At 51.4% G+C, this 18,663-nt stretch overlaps 1 protein-coding gene across 2 annotated transcripts in view; it reads right to left on the minus strand.

Annotated features, from left to right (window-relative positions):
• Positions 1-1,150: 1,150 nt before the first annotated feature.
• The window catches only part of FBXO31 (F-box protein 31), a 44,296-nt gene continuing 26,783 nt past the window's right edge, over positions 1,151-18,663 (minus strand). For both annotated transcript variants that reach the window (XM_072819518.1, XM_072819517.1), the window contains 6 exons: positions 17,447-17,614; positions 16,704-16,778; positions 10,567-10,676; positions 9,766-9,919; positions 8,065-8,465; positions 1,151-5,489 (listed from right to left, as the gene is read on the minus strand). In XM_072819518.1, the coding sequence (XP_072675619.1) occupies positions 5,267-5,489; positions 8,065-8,465; positions 9,766-9,919; positions 10,567-10,676; positions 16,704-16,778; positions 17,447-17,614 (1,131 nt within the window). In that variant the 3' untranslated portion in view covers positions 1,151-5,266. The remainder of the gene's footprint in view (positions 5,490-8,064; positions 8,466-9,765; positions 9,920-10,566; positions 10,677-16,703; positions 16,779-17,446; positions 17,615-18,663) is intronic.

Raw genomic sequence — 18,663 nt, forward strand, 5'->3', positions numbered from 1 at the left:
AACACAGAAACTCAGTGCCCAGTAGAGAGTGCGCCAAACAAGCAGCCAGGGTATGGAACAGCCCTAGGGGTCATGAGGTGCTGAGCCAGCAGGGGGGCTGGTCCTGGTAAGGATCCTGGGTCTATGGCTGGGCCTGGGCCGCAGGAGTGTGCCCACAGCAGGAGAGCAGGACCATCTAGGAGGGAATGCTGGGTCACTTCTCAGGCCTACCTCTAGGGCTCCCTCCTTCCCTGGTTTTACTCCCCCTGAGAAGCACCTGTTCATCCCAGGACTGGGCATCTACATAAGGACCAGTGGGTGAGGGAAGAGACCGCAGATGCCACCTTCATGAGCAGAGCAACTATCTCCTGCAGCCATGTTTCCAAAAACCAGGTGCTGGGAAGGCAGCCTTCCAGCACTCCTGGATTTTCACATGATGCTAGCCGGGGTCATATGTGCATGCAGCAACCCTAAATTCTCACCAGAGCCCAGGCTACAGAAAGCGCCATGCGGGGGCCCAGGGAGATGAAGGGCGCACAGGGTGCTTGGCCAGGGCCCTGCCAGCACAGCTTCCCATGGGGGAAGGACCAGGCAGCCTTTCTCCAAGGGGGGTAGCGGGGCTAAGCCACCACCCAGACAGAGGAGGGGAATTCTTTTGTCTGTGAATGGGAACATGAGGTACCTTTACTTCCTGTATTAAATTCTCACATGTCTTTACAAGAACATAACCTTTACAAACAAAAAACCAGAAAAAAAAAAATCTCAGTTGTGTGCCCACCAAAGAACACAGCCCCTGTCCTCATCTATCCCATTCTTATCTTGTTCTCAGAAAAACACCCCTTGAAATTAGGCTGAGAAAATTCTACTGGGGCCCCCACTTCCTCAGGGCCACCACATCAGTGATGGGGACACATATCAAGCCAAGGTCAGAGGGAGGAATCCAGGGACCTACCACTGCCTGGGTTCCAAGGGAGCACTTACCGCTTCATTCTACACCTGAGTAAATAAACACTTTGGTCAAGTCCAGGTGTGAGAGGCTCCCAGGGGGAGGGGGGGGCACCCTCCCAGGATCCAGACCCTCCTTCAGACCTCACCCCCCACCTCCTGTAGCTCACGGCTCTGGCCTCCATCTGGATCACGTCCCCAAAGAAACAATTACAAAGAACACAACAAGGTTTCAAAAACTGATTTATGGAGAAACAGCCCCACACAGTGGTCCCATCTGGGTGACAACACTGGGCACAGGCTCACAGCAGCCACTTCCTCAGGTCCTGGCCCTGCCAGGGGTGCATCATCCCTGCTCCAGCCCACCTTGCACCAGAGCAGACGCCCGAGAGGAACAGCAACTCCCCCCACCTCACCTGTCAGGGCGTGGGATCTCAAGATCAAGCAGCATAAACTCGTTTCTTCTCCAAGTAGGCTACATGATCTCAAATAGCAACCAAAAGTAAAATTAGGCTGAAAAAGCAAAGGTTCTGACCCCTTCATGTGTTTTGGCGGGTCTCCCTGTGAGCACACAAAGGGCCCAGAAGACTGGACGTCCTCCATGTCTCAGGGTCACTGCTGGCCACCAACACCTCCTGAAGGCTGGCCTACAGGCCACCACACCATGACATGGAACACTCAGTAATTTGGCACTGTCTTGTTCCCATTCACAGCTTCAGGCAAACTGATGGTATCATGGCTTATTTCTACTCTCTCAACACCTCTGAGAATGTACAGCCAGATTATATTCCAGACCTCCTAAAAGTAAGAACAGGGAGATCGGCCTAGGTTACCTCTGGGATTGGCCAAGGACTAGGGTGCACGAGCCTCAAGCCAGGGGAGGGCTATATGAGAACACTCCCATAAAGGTTCTTAAAAGTTAGAGCACGAGGACAGAAGACAGAATGAGGGCTTCTGATGGAACAGGGCAGCTTCCTCAAAGCACCAAGTCTGTATGGAGGTTCATCTTCAACACACAGACACTGTGGGCAGGAGTCAGAAATTCCAAGATTCCCGTGACCGAGTTCACCAAGTAAAGGGACTAAACAGGTTCCCCTCTGTCACCACTCAGGAGCACTACAGTGACCGCACTGCAGCAATGAGAGAACACAAAGGCAACCCACAATGACCACTGCCGCTGCTGGAGCACAGATGATCGGCTGGCTGACGGGAGGGCCTTGCCCGACCAGGCCACAGCAGTAAACCCCAGGTTCTCAGGAAAAGAGAATGTCAGATGTGCCAACTCCAGCTCACAGCCTGTTCTCCAAGACATAGGAACAGAGGCCTGGCCTCCTCCTCAAGTAAGCCCACTGTGGGAGCTCTCCTACCTTCTGCCCTGGCCAAGAGGAATGCCAGGGTACAGGCATCCAGCCTAAGCTGCTTGTGTTGGGGGAGGAGGGGATGGAGGGGTGGAAGCTGCAGCCCTCAGCATCAGCCACAGTCCAGATGGCAGGACCAAGGGGTGATGCTGGGAAGGGAGGCCCAGTCTGGAACATGGGAGGAAGGATTCTGGAACTCCCACCACCATGAGGCCTCCAAACCTGCTCCCACCCAACAGCAGACCACTGCAAGTCTGAGGTGGTTAGGCCAACATAACCAGATAGCCCAAAAAAAAAAAAAAAAAAAAAAGTCATTTACATCAGCCTCATGCAGTGAACATTCAGCCCCAATAGAGAAGACTCCAATGACTCACATTTGAAATCTCCAATCACATCATTCCCCCTCAAGTAGCAGAACAGCACATGCCCAGGTACGCAGAGACACACCTGAGGCTCCTGCCACTCACACAACAGACTTATCCAACCTCACAGCAGCACAGTGGCAAATGAGGTGGTGCCAACCAGGGGAAGATGTCCAGACTGACCCAGGGTCCGGTAACCCCTTCCTGGAATCAAGCACAAGCACAGACAGTCCCTAAATCAGGTCATTCTGGTTCCTTGTGGGGACCTGCTTTATCAAATCCCAGCTGTCTTCAAGCTTCCAACCACAACGGGAGCCATTCTGAATGCTCACCAGCCAGAAGTGGCTCCCAGAAGCCGGTTGCCCACTCTCCCCTAAGGCATGCCCGCTGGGGCTAGTTTACATAGCTACCCACTCACCTACCAAACTGGAAACCAGAACTGGCCACAAATACACCAAGTGGGACACAACACGTACTCTGAATGACCAGCTGTGCAGGTGACAAGCCCTCACCCTCCACCACTGCAGGCCCTACCTGGCATCACCCAGGCCACAACCAGCTGTTCGGCCCCAAAGGTCCCTGGGGCCTGGCCTAAGACAGAGACCAATGTGAATGCAGCCAACAGTGGAAACCATGGGGCCCCTTTCTGATGAAAAGGCTCATCTTCAATGAGTGTCAATGGGTGTCACAGACAAGGGGAGGCCTCGGGCCGAGTAGCCTTAAGAGCGAGCCTCAGGCTTGGGCGAAACATGAAGCACGGCAGCCGTCACATTGCTGGCCTTCATTCTGTTCTCCCTGAGGCTTCATAGCCGTGGCTACCCCATGCAGGAGCAGCCACACCTGGCACAGGTCAAACAGCAACAGCCACAAAGGGGTGGGGGTGACAGCACTTGAAAGCTCAGTCCCACAGAAGACACGCGGAAGACACAAAAACTGTGACTGCACCTCAGGTCCTGCTAGAAAGATGTGGGAGGTGAGCTGAGCTGTGGTGCCGACAGCCAGCCAGAGGGGACCCTGCCTTCTTGGCTTGCCTCCTTCCCGAGTCGGAGTCCGGAAAGAACCTCCTAGAAGGTCTGCCTTTTAGGGACCATGCCGCAGAGCTTATCAATCCTACAATTCTAGGAAGCAAAGGAAGTTCAAAGTTGCCAAAGGTACTGAAGCTAGAGCAATAGGGATTTTTTTATTATTTTTTTTAAAAAGGCCAGTCAGGGAGAAATTCATCAGGAAAACACGTTTCATGGGACATCTCATGTTGGTCTCTACATGAAGGCACCACAAAGCTGCCCCCTTCCCTGGGGTCCCTTACCTCCTCCCCGCCCCCCCCGCCCCCCGCATGAGGGCTCAGCACAGTTCACCCAACAAGAGCAAGCCACACAGAGGGAGACAAAATCTGCATGCCTCCCAAGTGAAGCCGCAACTCATAGAAGGCGAACATGGTGACAGCTCTCTGCAGGCTGGAGACAGAGCTGCAACTAATTCTTGGGTGTCTATGTGCATTTCGGGCTCTGTTCTCAGCAGAGACCTTACGGAGGGTCCCCAAATGCAGGTGTCAATGGGACACAGGCACACCACCAGCAGAAGCATCCATGCTCAGGGTTTCCACCCCAGAGGCTCCCAAGAGGCCCTGGTCTCCAAAGTGCATTCCATACATAAGGGGTGACTTTTCTAGAAAGCTGCCCTATTACCCACAAAGGGGCTCCAAAGTCATCTGTGCAACCACTCTGCTGCTTTGACACTTGCAAAAACAGCACCTGTGTACAAATGGGCAATATAGGACTGTTTGGGATGTAGCCCTGCCAAATCCTGGGGCAGGTTCTGGGACAAGTGGCTCAGCTCAGGGTTCCAACACCAGAGCGTGTGCAGGAGGTGGGTAGGGGTGTGCAAACAGATGCCCTGTCTGGAACTGGCTGCAGTGAGGGTCTTAACTCTAAAGCTAGAGAGAGGCCAGGGCCCCTAAGCTGTTCAGAGGCCCACTGTGCCACTCCCTACTGGCCTGCATCACTGACCCCACCACACCGATGCACAAACATGGCAGAGGTGAAATACTTTTGTCCAAAATCCAAGCAGGTTAGTAGAGAAACAAGAATTCAGTCCAGGGTCCTGGCCCAGCATCCCGACCCCCCAGGACTCCCTCTGAGCACTCACTGCCCCAGCCCCTTGCCAGCCTGCAGCCGCTTTCACTCGCCTCCTGCAAGGGAGCTGGCAAAGCTCACGCACAATCAATCCCCCCTAGTAGCCCAGAGGGTCACTCAGCCTGTCCCATGAAAACTGCCTACAGGCCAAGGGGACACCCCATTTCTCCACTCGAGTTGTTCACAAGACTGTAGTCAGCCCTCTCCATCAGTCCTTTCAGCTTCTTTCTTCCTTTTCTTTTCTTTTCTTTTTCTTTTTCTTTTTTCTTTTTTCTTTTTTTATAAGACATGCTCAGTCAGCCTTCCTATGAGCTCCTGACGAGGACCGGGGCAAATATACACTCTATACAAGAATCTTGGGGTGGCTAGGCCAAGACTCTTACAAAGTCGGTATTCTGGTCAGAAGGCCAAATCTCCAAAGTGCATGCTGCTTCCTTTCGCAGGAGCAGGGTCCAGGGCCCTGGGAGCCACCCTACAGGGCACTGGCCCGTCAGGAAGTCAGGGACTGGATGTTCTTGAGCATCTCCTCGAAGGCCTGTGGGGATGGCGCCTCTGCGTTCTGGAAGGTGGCCTGCACCCTGCTGTACAGGCTGAAGGATTTCAGCTCCAACCAGATGAACCCGAAGCGGTCCTCGTCGAACAAGATGAAGACCCCAGGTGTGCGCTCAGGGCTGGTGAAGCCATGGCCAGCAATGAGGCCTGTGCCATAAAAACTGCACAGAAACAAGAGGGACAGCACAGGGGAGGAAAGTGAGAAGAGCCTGGAAGGAGCAGGGAGGGCCCCACCCAGCCCCTGCAGCACTCCCACACCGCAGGCCCCCAGTCAGGCTCCCCTTGCTGCCCACTGCTCTCCACCAGCCCACCCAGCTAAAGGAAGAGGGTCTCCGGTAGCATCACTGCGTAACTGTCCCAAAATACACCTTTGTAAAGCTCTCAGGATACTTATGTCAGCATGTGAATGCCTCAAACAATCAATGAAGACTTACTGGCATGCAACTATCGTGAACTCCAAAAGCAGAAATTTCAAATCATTAAGGCCAACTTTCAAATTTCAAGAACAAAGTGAGACAGAGATGCATTTACATGTTTCTTGCCAAGAAATTGGCACTCCTCCAGATAACAAGGAGCTGGGGGCTGGCTCGATCTCCCAGTGCACAGAGGCAGCCAGGACCCCCAACCTTCAGCCACCATGCCGAGGCTCTCCTGGGTAGGAGAGCAGAGCAGGCCTGTCCATGAGGGCACCTGGTTTGCAGGTATTCTCAGGTGGAAAAAGCACCAGAGCCTACAGGGAGGCAAAGTGATATCCACTGAGCTTAGTATTCCAGGGGGCCATATCCTGCATGCACGCTGTGGCAAGCCCTCGCAGACACACAAACCAAACAGGGAAGGGACCACAGCATGTCCCTCCCAGTTCATGGACACCTATGTGGGGCGGGGCTGGCCTGAGAACACCCCCTAGGTGAGCCCACTGGGCTCTCGACCGCCTCGAGACACTGTGAACTGTTAAGTTTCCTAAGGACAGCAGAGTCCTTTCTTTTATGACCACTAAAAAGTTTGCAACAGTTGAAATTACACTGGAACACCACTTGTAGGTCTCCTCCAGGAAAAACTGAATTCAGCCACTTTTGTGGTAATTGTGTAACATGAAGAAAACGGAAATAGATTTTTCCCCAATGTAAGATAACAGAAGAGTACACGCACTGATCTCTGTCCTGGTACCTGGCACAGAGCTCCTGAAACCCTTGTAAAACCCACTAGAAGGTGACACCCTCCCTTCTGGTGACCAGCCAGGAATAGAAGCTTAGAATCTTCAGCAGCCCCGCCATTCTCCAGACAGGAGAGGGGCTGGAAACGGAGCTAATGATCCACCGTGCCTATGTGAGGAAGTTCCACAACATCCCAAAGTATGGGGTTCAGGGAGCTCCAAAGTGGGGAAACCTACACCCCAGTTCCACGGGGGTGGGAGCTACTGGGCTCGGGACCCTACACATTTCTTCATCTGGCTGTCCACCTATATCCTTTCTCACTTCCCTGAGTTCAATGAGCCACCCCAGCACCTCAATCAAACCTGGGGAGGGGATCACAGGAACCACCCCCCCGCCCCGACCCATAGCTGGTTGGTCAGAAGCACAGGTGGGATTGGTGTCTGAAGGGGCAGGGGCAGTCTTGCCGGGTCTGATAGCGTCTCTGGGGGACAGAGTCAGGAGAGAGTCAAGTGGCCCAACACCAAGTTGGTATTATGGAGAACTGCCTACTGGTGTGGGGGGCACCACCCCACCAATTGACACTGTGTGCTCAGAACCAATTAACCCGCCAAGCCCACAAAGATACCTAAATCCTCACTTGGGGTGCTCAGCACTCTGCCCACACTTATTCTAACATGATGCACTGATTAGAGCACCGCCGGCAGGAGACAGCAGTCAGCCTGGAAGTCAAGCAAACAGGTCTTTACATGTAACTGGATGAACATGGAGGCCAGGCAGCTGAGATGCCAAGAAATGGACAGGTCATCCCCTCGAGACATCCCCTAGGACAACTAAGCAGAGCTTTCTGCAATGATGGAACGTTCGACACCTGCACTGTCCAATACATGTGTGGCTGCTGACACCTGAACTGTGGCCAGTGTGATGGAGGACCTGAATCTGTAGTTTTATTGATTTTGGCTCATCTACACCTAAGAAGGCCTGAAGTGCAGAGAAGAGAGCTGGGGCAGGAAGGGCCTGAGTGGCTGTGGGCAGTGGCTCAAGACAAAACCATAAGAATAGAAGTCAAGTGAAAAGCAGGCTTTCTGAGCCAGGAGAGAAACCACAGGAGGAAAGAGGGGCTGATACTGGAGTGTGCTCAGACCTGCTCAGCAGGTAACTACAAGGACATCCAGGTAAACTCAAGCCGGCTTCTGGGGGACAGGTACAGGAGAGACGTCTTCTCCCCAGCTGTTTTCAATGCCACCTGCAGACTCACCTGTCTCCCTTTCACCTAACGAGGCCACAGAAGGCACTGGGAAGGAAGCCTCATGCCTGGAGGTTTAATAAGGCCCCCTCGAGGCTCACCGGGGGTGAGAGGTTGGGAGCCTCCCAAGTCTGAGTTGTGGCTGTGCAGCCCGGAGAAGGGCACTGTTCATTGGGGGCCAAGCTGGGACTCCACCAGAATTGTCAGGGTCTCCCCACCTGAGTGCAGGGAGCCCCCACACTGGCCAGCACTGAGCCTGGCCCCCATTGCCCATCTCTGTGCCAGGTGGTAAGGCAGGACTCCCCGGAAAGCCTGTCACGCCTGCCCTGGCATTCTTACCACATCCTGCAGGTGCGGGGATAGTCCTCGTTCCTCGAGCTCACGCCCACAGGCAACACGAACGGCTGCCCCTGCCCTGACTGGGCGGGCTGCTCAGGTGCAGGTGGAGCTGCAGCCTCGGCCTCTCCATCCCGAGACTCCCCGCCCTTCTCGGCAGGCAGCTCTGCGCTGGGCTGGGCAGGGCCCCGCTGGGGCTCTCGGGGACTCTGCTGGCCTCGGCCCTCACCGTCCTCGGGCCCATTCTCCTGCTGCTGCTGCTCCTGACGGACCTGCTCCCGAACCTCCAGGACGATGCGCGAGAGCTCATTGAAGTTGCGGAGGCTCTCCACATCAGGCAGCTGAATACGGTGCATGAGGTCGATCTCCACTGTCTGCTGCCCAGCAGGGATGTTGGGGTCCCCCTGAGGAGTGAGCGTGTGGCTGTCAGCAGGGCTCAGGGACCAGCAGAGACACATTGTGCGCAGTTTCCAGCCTAGATCACACTTCTGGACAAATCAGCTCACTCCAGCAATCCTACTGACTTAGCAGCAACCCCTCTGAAGTAAGACTATTTTAGAAGCCCTTAAAAGTAAGTGCCTACAGCAGGCACCCTCATCTGTGAAGGAATCTGTGAAAACAGGGGCTAAGATCTTGTGAGCGAACTCGAGAAGGACACAAGCACCTGGCACAGTGGCTCATGGGCACTCAAGAACTCCAGATATAGGGCAGCCCGGGTGGCTCAGTGGTTTAGCGCCGTCTTCAGCCCGAGGCCTGATCCTAGAGACCTGGGATCAAGTCCCGTGTCGGGCTCCTTGCATGGAGCCTGCCCCTCTCTCTGTCTTTGTGTGTCTCTCATGAATAAATAAATAAAATCTTAAAAAAAAAAAAAAAATTCCAGATATAAAAACCTCCCCATTCTAGAAGACTGAGGGTAAGGGAAAGGCACAGACCCTTCCAGGGTCAGGCGGCAGCCCAGATCTGTTTGGAACACACACACACCTGAGCCCGAACCTAGGAAATGCTCCAGGCCTCAGTCCCACCAGGGGCCCCAGTACTGGGCTCTGCTCACCAGGAGGCTTCCCAGGGCACAGGGACCCTGGCCCATCAAGGTCTAAGAGCAAAGCTCCCTGAGAACAAAGGAGAGGCACTGCTCCCCAGGAGACTATAGTGCACCTGTGAGAAATGCACCCCAACTACGTGTAGGATGGGTGAGCACGGTGTGGATGGTGCCCATTTGTTCAAGACCCCCATTCAGCTCAACAACCCTCCCACTGTTTGTGAGCTGCGGAGGCCAGGATGGGAGCCTGTGTAATAATGCAGGACATCTCCAATGTGGCCACACCTTACAGTCCCCAGGGAAGCTCATGAAGCCACATACCCAGCCCGCACTCGCCGCCCCCTCCGAATCAGAATCTGTAGGGCCCAGCATCAGGGTCTCCTCAACATCCCCAGGGATTTGGTGTGTGGCCAGGACTGAGAACCATGTGGTAAAGCCACCTTGGAAATGCTGCAAATCCCTTGGAGGTCTTGTAAAAAGCAAAGCCTGGTTCAGTGGATCTGTAGGGCCCAACACTCTGCAGTCCCAACGAACTCCCCAGTGCAGGGGTGCTACAGGTCCAGAGCCCACTCTGAGGAGCCAGAGTGTGCCCAAGTCCTGCTACCACAAGGCTAATAAGATGGAGTTCACAGAGGTGAGCCCACCAAGGCCGCACCCAGACTCACCGTGATCTTCGTGCCCCTGGCACACTTTCCATGGAAGCTGAGCATAACAATCTCTAGGCCGTGGCTGCCATAGGTGCCTTTGAAAAGGCCGGGTCTGATGAGGTCATCCGGGTGGCTGGGCGGGAGGTAGATGCGGCGGTAGGTCAGGCAGTTGCTGTGGGGGGAACAGAGGGCATGAGAGCAGCTTGGCGGGCAGGAAGGCCTAGTATAGCCAGGCTTAGGTTCCTCTAGGCCAGTGGGGAGCAGGGACACCCTACATTCCTGAGCCACAATCACTCCCCTCAAAACACACGCAGGGCACATTTCACACCTCCTAATTCTGACAGGGCTTAAGAGCTCATGTTCGCTCCACCAGCACAAGGGAACTGCGGGGGTAGAGCTCTCTACAGAGGGGAAGGGGATACTACTCCCACTCCATCACCCTAGCATAGGAATCCCCAAAACTGCAAAGAGGATATTCACTGCACAAGGGGCCATTTAAATGCGTCATGGGGACAGGGGCAGAGGCTGAGGTAGGGAGAGCAACTAAGGGCAGAGGCCTCCCCCAGTAGACGTGGGGAGGCTCTGGCACACAGGCCAGGCTTGTTAGAGCACACTGTTAGTAGATGATGATAAATCAGATAGCAAACAGACATGGAGGTAGGGCAGGGTGGTTGGACACTGTGTTCACAGTACCCAGAGAGAGCAAGACTGTGCTCACAGTATCCATAAAGGGGGAACTCAGTAACCATGAAAGAGCACTGGGCTGACAGTACCCAGAGAGACTGTGCTCACAGTACTCACAGGGCAGACTGCACTTACTCATACTGACTTGTGTAGATAAACTTCATCAGGATGAGCTCCTGCATGTGCTCATGGAAAATGTCCTCCAGTGTCCGCCCCCATTCTTCCCTCAGCCACGTTCGGAATTCCTTCCAAGAGAATACAGATCATGAAAACCAACATGACTCGCATGGAAAACTCACTGTGGCACTAGGTAGATAAAAGCAGCGTTCTTACAGCTGCAGGTGATGCCTTGGGTGCACCTGTGCCAGAGTACCAGGGGGTGGACGGTATGGAGATAAAGGATAGGAAGGAGGAGGGGGCTGCCACACTTTGGTCTCCCAGTCCTTGACCTACTTCCTATGGAGGTCAGCCACCAATGAAAAGTGAGGGGCAGGGATCCCTGGGTGGCTCAGCAGTTTGGCGCCTGCCTTTGGCCCGGGGCGCGATCCTGGAGTCCCGGGATTGAGTCCCACGTCGGGCTCCCGACATGGAGCCTGCTTCTCCCTTCTCCTGTGTCTCTGCCTCTCTCTCTATGTCTATCATAAATAAATAAATAAATAAATAAATCTTTAAAAAAAAAAAAAGTGAGGGGCTCTGGTCCCCATCTTCCCAGAGCACTCAGGCCCAGACTTCAACAGGCAACAACCATGGGATCCCTCCAGGCAAGGCTAGGGCCACAGCCCACATCCAGAGCTCCCACGTAGCAGCCATGTGAGCCTCACAGCTGTGGCCACCTAAGGGGCATGTGGAATCTACACTGAACCTGGTTATGGGGCTGCTGGTCACACTGGCTGGCTGCTTTCTGCAAGATAGGTATGGCCAGAGGAGAAGGCAGGTGCCTTCACAGTTGTTACACATTCAAAAGTTCATCTGTAAAAAGGAGTTTTTATAAACACTGCATCCTCAAAGTTCAGTCATTCATTACAGGATCAATGCAAAGGATGTTTAGTACTTAATAGCCTGATTCTGTGCATTTAACTTAATCCATAGCTCTGAGTTCTAGCTCAATATAGCATTCCTATTGACCATCCAGAGTTAGCTCCACAAACAGAAGCAAAAGCAGTTTAATAACAACAGAAAAACCAAGAGAGTTGTCATCTGTTGATTGCTTTTTTTGTTGTTGTTGTTGTTTGCTTTAATATGTTCCTTGCCCAAACTCTGGCCAGACACAGAAACCCCTCCCTGCAGTGACTGGAGCACACAGCGAGTGAGCCACAAGCTCAATATCCGCAAATCAACTGAAAGTTTCTGTACTAGCAGAATGAAGTTGGAAAAGGAAAAGTTTTAAGTCCTATTTCCAGCAGGCTCAGACAACACATGACTTGGGAATACATATTAGAAAGTATGCACAGGACATTATGACTCACTCTAAAGCCGCAGTAATCAAGACAGTGATATGAACATCAGAGCCAACAAATATGTCAATGGACTGTTTTGAAACAGTCCAAAAGGGATCCCTGGGTGGCGCAGCGGTTTGGCGCCTGCCTTTGGCCCAGGGCACGATCCTGGAGACCCGGGATCGAATCCCACGTTGGGCTCCCGGTGCATGGAGCCTGCTTCTCCCTCTGCCTGTGTCTCTGCCTCTCTCTCTCTCTCTCTATCATAAATAAATAAAAATTTAAAAAAAGAAAATCTTTAAAAAAAAAAAAAAAAAAAAAAAAGAAACAGTCCAAAAAACAGACCCATTTACCTGGTCAGTCTCTTTCCAACAAATACATCCAAGCCACCCAACAAGAAAGGAAAAGTCTCTTCCACAAATGACACTCCAATAACTGGACATCCATGTGGAGAAAAGAAACCACAATCCCTGCCTCACACCACACACAGGAAGTTACTCTAGATGAGCCACAGACCCAGCGTGAAGCTACCAAACTTCTGAGGAGAGAGCCTCTCTGCAGCTAAGGGATAGGCAAAGTCTTTTAAGACACAGAAAATAACTATAAAAGAAAAAACTTGACAAATTAGACTTTACCAAAGTCAAAACCTTCCATTCAAATGGAATAAGGCCCTAAAAAATCAAAACAGATAACAGATAAAAATGGAATTGAACAAAGGTAATGAGCAAGGATTTTATGTCACCATGGTAAGTAATCAGACTTGAGCTAAATACTTGAAGCTGGCTTGTGAAGAGTCATAATCTTGTTTACTTTGCATGAAAAGGTCAGAGTCATTAGAACCAGACCCAATTACTCAGAACAAAGACCTCTGAGATATGTTTATTATGAAATTACCTCATGAGATATGCATGCACAAGGAAAAACAGAGGGGCCCAGAGCATACAGTACAAGAATAATCTTTATTCAACGCTTGCTCACCAGGTGCTGGCACTACAGAATCATCACCTTTATTTACACAATGGCCCAGGCTACAGGTGCTCACACCTTCCCTGTACTACAGATGTGTGGGGGCTGGGAGAGTTTGAGAAAACTTTCTAAAGTCACCCAGCTAGGAAGCAGTAGAATCAGAGCTACTCTGAAGTTCACAAGCTAACTGGCCTTGTTTCCACCAGGGCTAACTCAAAGGCCAGCAGGAGCACAGGAGTCAGGGGGCTCACCCAGCAAACTAACAACACATAATAAGAATTTAAAAAACCTTCAGGGCCTTTTACGTGGAAATCTCATTTCTGTATAATCCAAAATCCAGGGAAGGTTTTTGCATAGAGTTCAGGCAGCTATAGGAATAACACCTGGTGGCTCTGCCAGGTGGCTGTGGCCAGCCAGGCACTAAGGCATTCCCATGCAGAGCCCTACTCAGTCCTCCAAACCACATCGGTGTCCACAGGTAATGCTACGGCCCTATTTCACAGATAAGGACTGAAGTTCTCAGAGAGCAGCAAGTCACTAGAGCATGCAGTCAATCACCCTATGGATGGAATGCTGTGTTAAAAATAAAGTTTCTAAAGAATTATAATGAGACTGGAAAATATTTCTGGAAGAGCTAAAAAGCTTAAAAAAAAAAAAAAGATCCAAATTAGAAGGAGTTAGATCGCGGTTACATAAAATTTGGAGAACAAGAAGGTATGACGGAGGATGGATGTGGGGCTGCTCCTGGGTAGGGCTCCCATGATTGCATGTTTGATGGTGAGAAGGCATTTCAGTATATAAGACAAAGAAACAAAAGCAACTTGTGTCCGGTCAAGGAGTCTAATGCCAGAGTCTCTCTACGGGACTAAGTGCAAAATGCACTGTGAGCAGGGCCAGCAGAAGCCCATGGCCTAGTCAGGAGGGACAAGAGATGCCCACAGCATCACAGGGGGTGGGGCCTGGCCATCCTCCCTCCTGCCTCTCTATGCAGTCTCTCCTCCTCCAAGCAGCCTCTAGGTTTCTAGAAGCCTCAGGTTGGGGGTTGGACAGGCACAGGATGAACAGGGAAGATGGCGGCTGGGCCTTACCTCATCTGTGAAGAAGGCCAAGAGAGATGAGTTTGTGTAGGCCTGAGGGCCTGCCCTGCTCACAGGATCCCAGGAGAGGGACTGCAATGTGCAGAGCACACAGGTCACCCAGGAGGTGTCATGAGGGGCAGGCTGAGGGCACCACAGCCTCAGCCATCAGAATACACCACGATAGTCTGGACCTGGCATTCAAAGGTGGACACAGCAGGTTTAGAAACCCGGGGACTGGAGCTGCATGTGACAAGTGGGAGGGATGGTGAGCAAGACACAGTGTATCAGCCAGAGACCCACAGAGCAGCTGTGGCCTTCACAAGAAAATGGATGGACACTCACTGGTTCCTTTGTGGGCACAGGGCCACCAGGGCATCCCCAAAAAGCTCTTGGTGCCACGGAGAATGGAGGAGATGCAGCATCAGGCCATCCCCTGGGGGTGTGAGAGGACTCCCTCCTCCGCTGGAGGAGATGGCTCTTGCCGCCCTAGTTCCCTCCTAGCCCTCCTGGCTGCCAGGAGCCCTCCGTTCCCTAGGGAGTACCACGTGGCCCTAGAGTTTTAAATGACCATCAGCCATCCGAGCACAAGGCAGCCAGAGTGCAGGACTCAGCCTTTCATCTCAATGTCAGAGTTACTGGGACACATGGTGATGTCCCCCTACAGCCCATCCTCTCTCCCTGGGGCCTGAAGCCATCCCCTGTGGAATGGCTTTCTGTGGAACAGAAAGATTCCACAAGAATGTGCAGACATTTCTGGCTGACTCACAAATCCACAGAACCCATTCCCACATGGCCGAAGTGAGAGACAGGAGAGGGACAGAGAGAAAAGCAGCAGAGAGACTGCACACAGCTGAGACAAAGTGACTGCAGGGCCAAACTGCAAGCTCTCCCACCACCTGCTGCAGGCAGCCCGGCCCTCTGCTCTGCCTGAAGACACAGCGTCTCCCTGACCTTCCACTCTCCATGGGCAAGGCAGGGGAAGACAGACCTCTGACGACAAAAAAATTTCTGGATAAAAATATACCATGAATCAAAAAAAATTAAAAAAATATATATATACCATGAATCAAACTAAAAGAGAGAAACATAAGAAAAAGTGATTTGCAACTCACACCAGAAGGACTGATGCTCTGATATGAAAAGAAAGCTCCTACGAATCAACTAGAAACCTACCAGCACCAGAGAGAGCAGTGAGAATGTTTACTAATGTCACAGAAAAGGAGCCACGTGGAGCCCTAACCATGCCCTAATCTCAGCCTCGGTCAGTCTGGATACCAGCAAAGTTTTGTTCCTACCCACAATCCACGTGTTCTTATAGTTTCCACAAAGGGCTTGTGTTATACTTTTATAACCAGAAAATATACCATTCCACTTCAAAATCAGTGAGCCCACACACAGAGGCAGCTTATAAGACCTCTTCCTGATGCCAGTGTGTTTCCAGAATTACACTACACTACATGGCCTTTTTAAGGTCAATGGCTGAGGAGTTTCTATTCTCAGAATACATGTTGACCTTTCTCGCTGAAACATGGACTGGAGCAGTCATCTGTATGCTATGTGCGTGACCATACAGGCAATCCTCAACGGCACTGTTGTAAAGTGAAAATGCATCTGCGTCACCTGTCACCTTCACACACTGTATATTTGAGCAAATAGGGCCTCATCTACCTGCAAAGGGTTCCAGCAAGCATTTGTGTGCATTCTTCAGACGCAGACATACATGCATATGATTTTATGTTACACCTCCCTGCAATTCTCTGGCTAACAGGGAAACCATCAGACTCAGAACCTAAGAAATGCACACCCAATAAATAAATATAAGCTCAATGAGCATCCTACACTTTATTTTTTTTTTAAAGATTTATTTATTTATTCATTCAGAGAGAGAGAGAGAGAGGCAGAGACACAGGCAGAGGGAGAAGCAGGCTCCATGCAGGAAGCCCGATGTGGGACTCGATCCCGGGTCTCCAGGATCACACCCCAGGCTGTAGGCGGCGCTAAACCGCTGCGCCACCAGGGCTACCCCGCATCCTACACTTTAAAAGTTCAAGTTTCTGTTTTGTTTTGTTTTTTAAAGATTTCATTTACTTATTTGAGAGAGCATGAGAGAGTGAGAGAGTGAGAGCACAAGCAAGAGGAAGGAGAGAGGGAGAAGCAGGCTCCTCAGTGAGCCAGAACCCCAACAGAGGGCTCGATCCCACGACCCTGGGAGCCAAAGGCAGATGCTTAACCAACTGAGCCACCCCAGGTGCCCCTAAAAGTTCCAAGTTTTTCTTAAGAATGTTTTGAAAGGGCAGTATGACTTGGATCCTCAGAAAAGGAAAACTCAAAGGCAATGGAAAACTATCCATGCAAATAAAAGGAAGTACAAAGAAACTCAGAGGTGTGGCTCACAGGTGGCCTCCCGGCTGCAACACCAAGACCTAGGAATCTCAGCCGCCAAGCCCAACCATGGGGAGAACACAGAGGCTCTAAAAAGCCCCCTGGTCTCCCTGCAGACTTACATCCAAAAAGAAATCTCCAGCAGCACACAAACATTCTCACCAAAGGGGCAAAAGAGAGCCAATTGGAGGAAAGGATTTCTCTTGGGTTTACACATTCTAAGGGGTGACAGGGAAGAAAAGCCTGGGCGCAGACACACACACACACACACGTTCCTTTCTGATGGAAGGGTCAGACGCACATGTCAGGATGAGCCGGGGAAGACAGCCCTCTGCTGGGGGCACACTGGGGATGTCAAGGCGTTTAAATTCACATGTGCACCATGTGAAGAGAAGGGGTACATGCTCACCTCTTGCCTCCCACCAGACATCCTGTGGTGATCTGTCTGGTTGCACTTTGTGGAGAATTCGTCCTTCTTCACAATCTTGAGCATTCACAACAAAGGAGAGGGAAATGAATCAGTCACGGCACCCCCACCAGCCAGAGCAATACGGTCAACCTCTCCCACACCAACATAACCCACATGCACGCAGAAGCCCAAGATGCCACTGAATCCTGGCCAGTCCAAAGAGGGGGGTCAGAGCCACCTGAGCATGCACTTCCTCCTCAGGAGACAGTGCATGTACGTTTGCCCAGGAGGACATCTTACAGCAGAAAAAAGGGACTGGTGCTTTCACAGTGTGTTAAGTAACACACATGCTTATTGGGGTGGCCATCCACCAAACTTCTATCAGAGAGCACAGTGTCTTATTCCAAGTTCAAGTTCATATTCTTGCAAAAAAGAAACCAGGGAGCATGGCAAAAACAACAACCCGTTTAAACTGAACGCAGAATCCATGAAGAGTCCGAGCAAGTACGTCTCTGAGGGGCTGCATCACAGCACCTGCACATTGATAACGCACCCCAGGGTGGGGCTGAGCCCCCACTTCCTCCCATGATCTCTACTCAGTGTGGACACAGGTCTGTAACTGGGAATACCACAGCCACTCAGCCAGCACTGTGCCCCGGCTGCCACTGAGACCAGGGGGGACAGAGGAGCCCTAGTTCCTTGTCTGCACACAGCTATACACCTAGGGAACCCCGAGCGCTCACCTGGATGTGGCCATTGTGGGGCCCTCTGTGGCCATACATGCACTCCACCGTGGCAGACTTTCTCTCCATCAGGTGGACTCTGAACAAGGGCTTGAATCTCATTGGGTCATCCACATGAGGGTCGTGAGGAGGCAGGTACATCCAGCCAATGATGAACAGGCCATCAACCTACAGTGAGGAGAAAGAGCACAAGTCCACGCAAGGTTCAGGAGGTGGTGCTGGGGCAGAAGGTCCCACCCTACTCCATTCACAAGAACCATTCTCATCTCCATACTGCGGCCCCATGGAGGATCTCAGAGCTGGTGAGCATCGTGGTGCCCCACCTAGCACACCACAGCAAGCATGGCCCACCTACCAAGTGTCTGTTCATTAAAAAGCAGCTCTCTACTGCAAACACGGGTCCTTGACAGCACTGCATCCTAACTGAAATCTTCTAAGAGATTAGAACTTAAATGTTTTCACCAAAAAAGAAGTGGCCTATGTGTTAACCCCAGATTTGTGCACAGAGTGTATAAATACCAACCACCGAGAAGTACTCGTCATGCGCCTTACACTTCTACCTGCCCAGTGTTTCTCAATTAAGCTGAAAATAAAGAGAAATGTACCTGCAGCATTATCCACAACAGCTAAGATATGGAAGCAGCCCAAGTGCCCACCGACACCGATGAGTGGATAAGGAAGATATGGTATATATACACAATGGACATAAAAAAAAAAAAAAAAAAGAAATCTTGCCATTTGTAACAACATGGATGGAGCTAGAGGGCATAGTGCTAAATGAAAAAAGTCAATCAACAAAGACTAGTACTGTATGATCTCACTCGTATGTGGAATTTAAGAAAGAAAACAAACCAAAGTAGCAGAAACAGATAAATAGAAAACAAAGGATATTTTCCAGGGTGGGGGGCACGGGCGAGATGGGCAAAGTGTGGGGAAGTACAGGCTTCCAGGTGTTTGAGGAACAGTCATAAAAGTAAGACAGTGAGAACAGGTAACAAGTCAGCAGCTCTTGTGAGCACAGCGTACAGACTATGCCACATAGCTAAAACTCATATAATACCATGTTCAGCTACACTTCAGTAAAAAGATAAATTTTTAAAGAAAAAAATAAGCAAATTTTGTTTTAAAAATTGAAAAAAGTAGTTTAACTTTTGGAGCAAAACATTTGCAAGTTTTAGAGAGAGCAGCCAGGTCTGAAGTAGGGGAACAGGCCAGAT

The sequence above is a fragment of the Canis lupus genome, chromosome 3 (assembly GCF_048164855.1).
Source record: "Canis lupus baileyi chromosome 3, mCanLup2.hap1, whole genome shotgun sequence".
In the NCBI taxonomy this organism is placed as follows: Eukaryota; Metazoa; Chordata; class Mammalia; order Carnivora; family Canidae; genus Canis; species Canis lupus.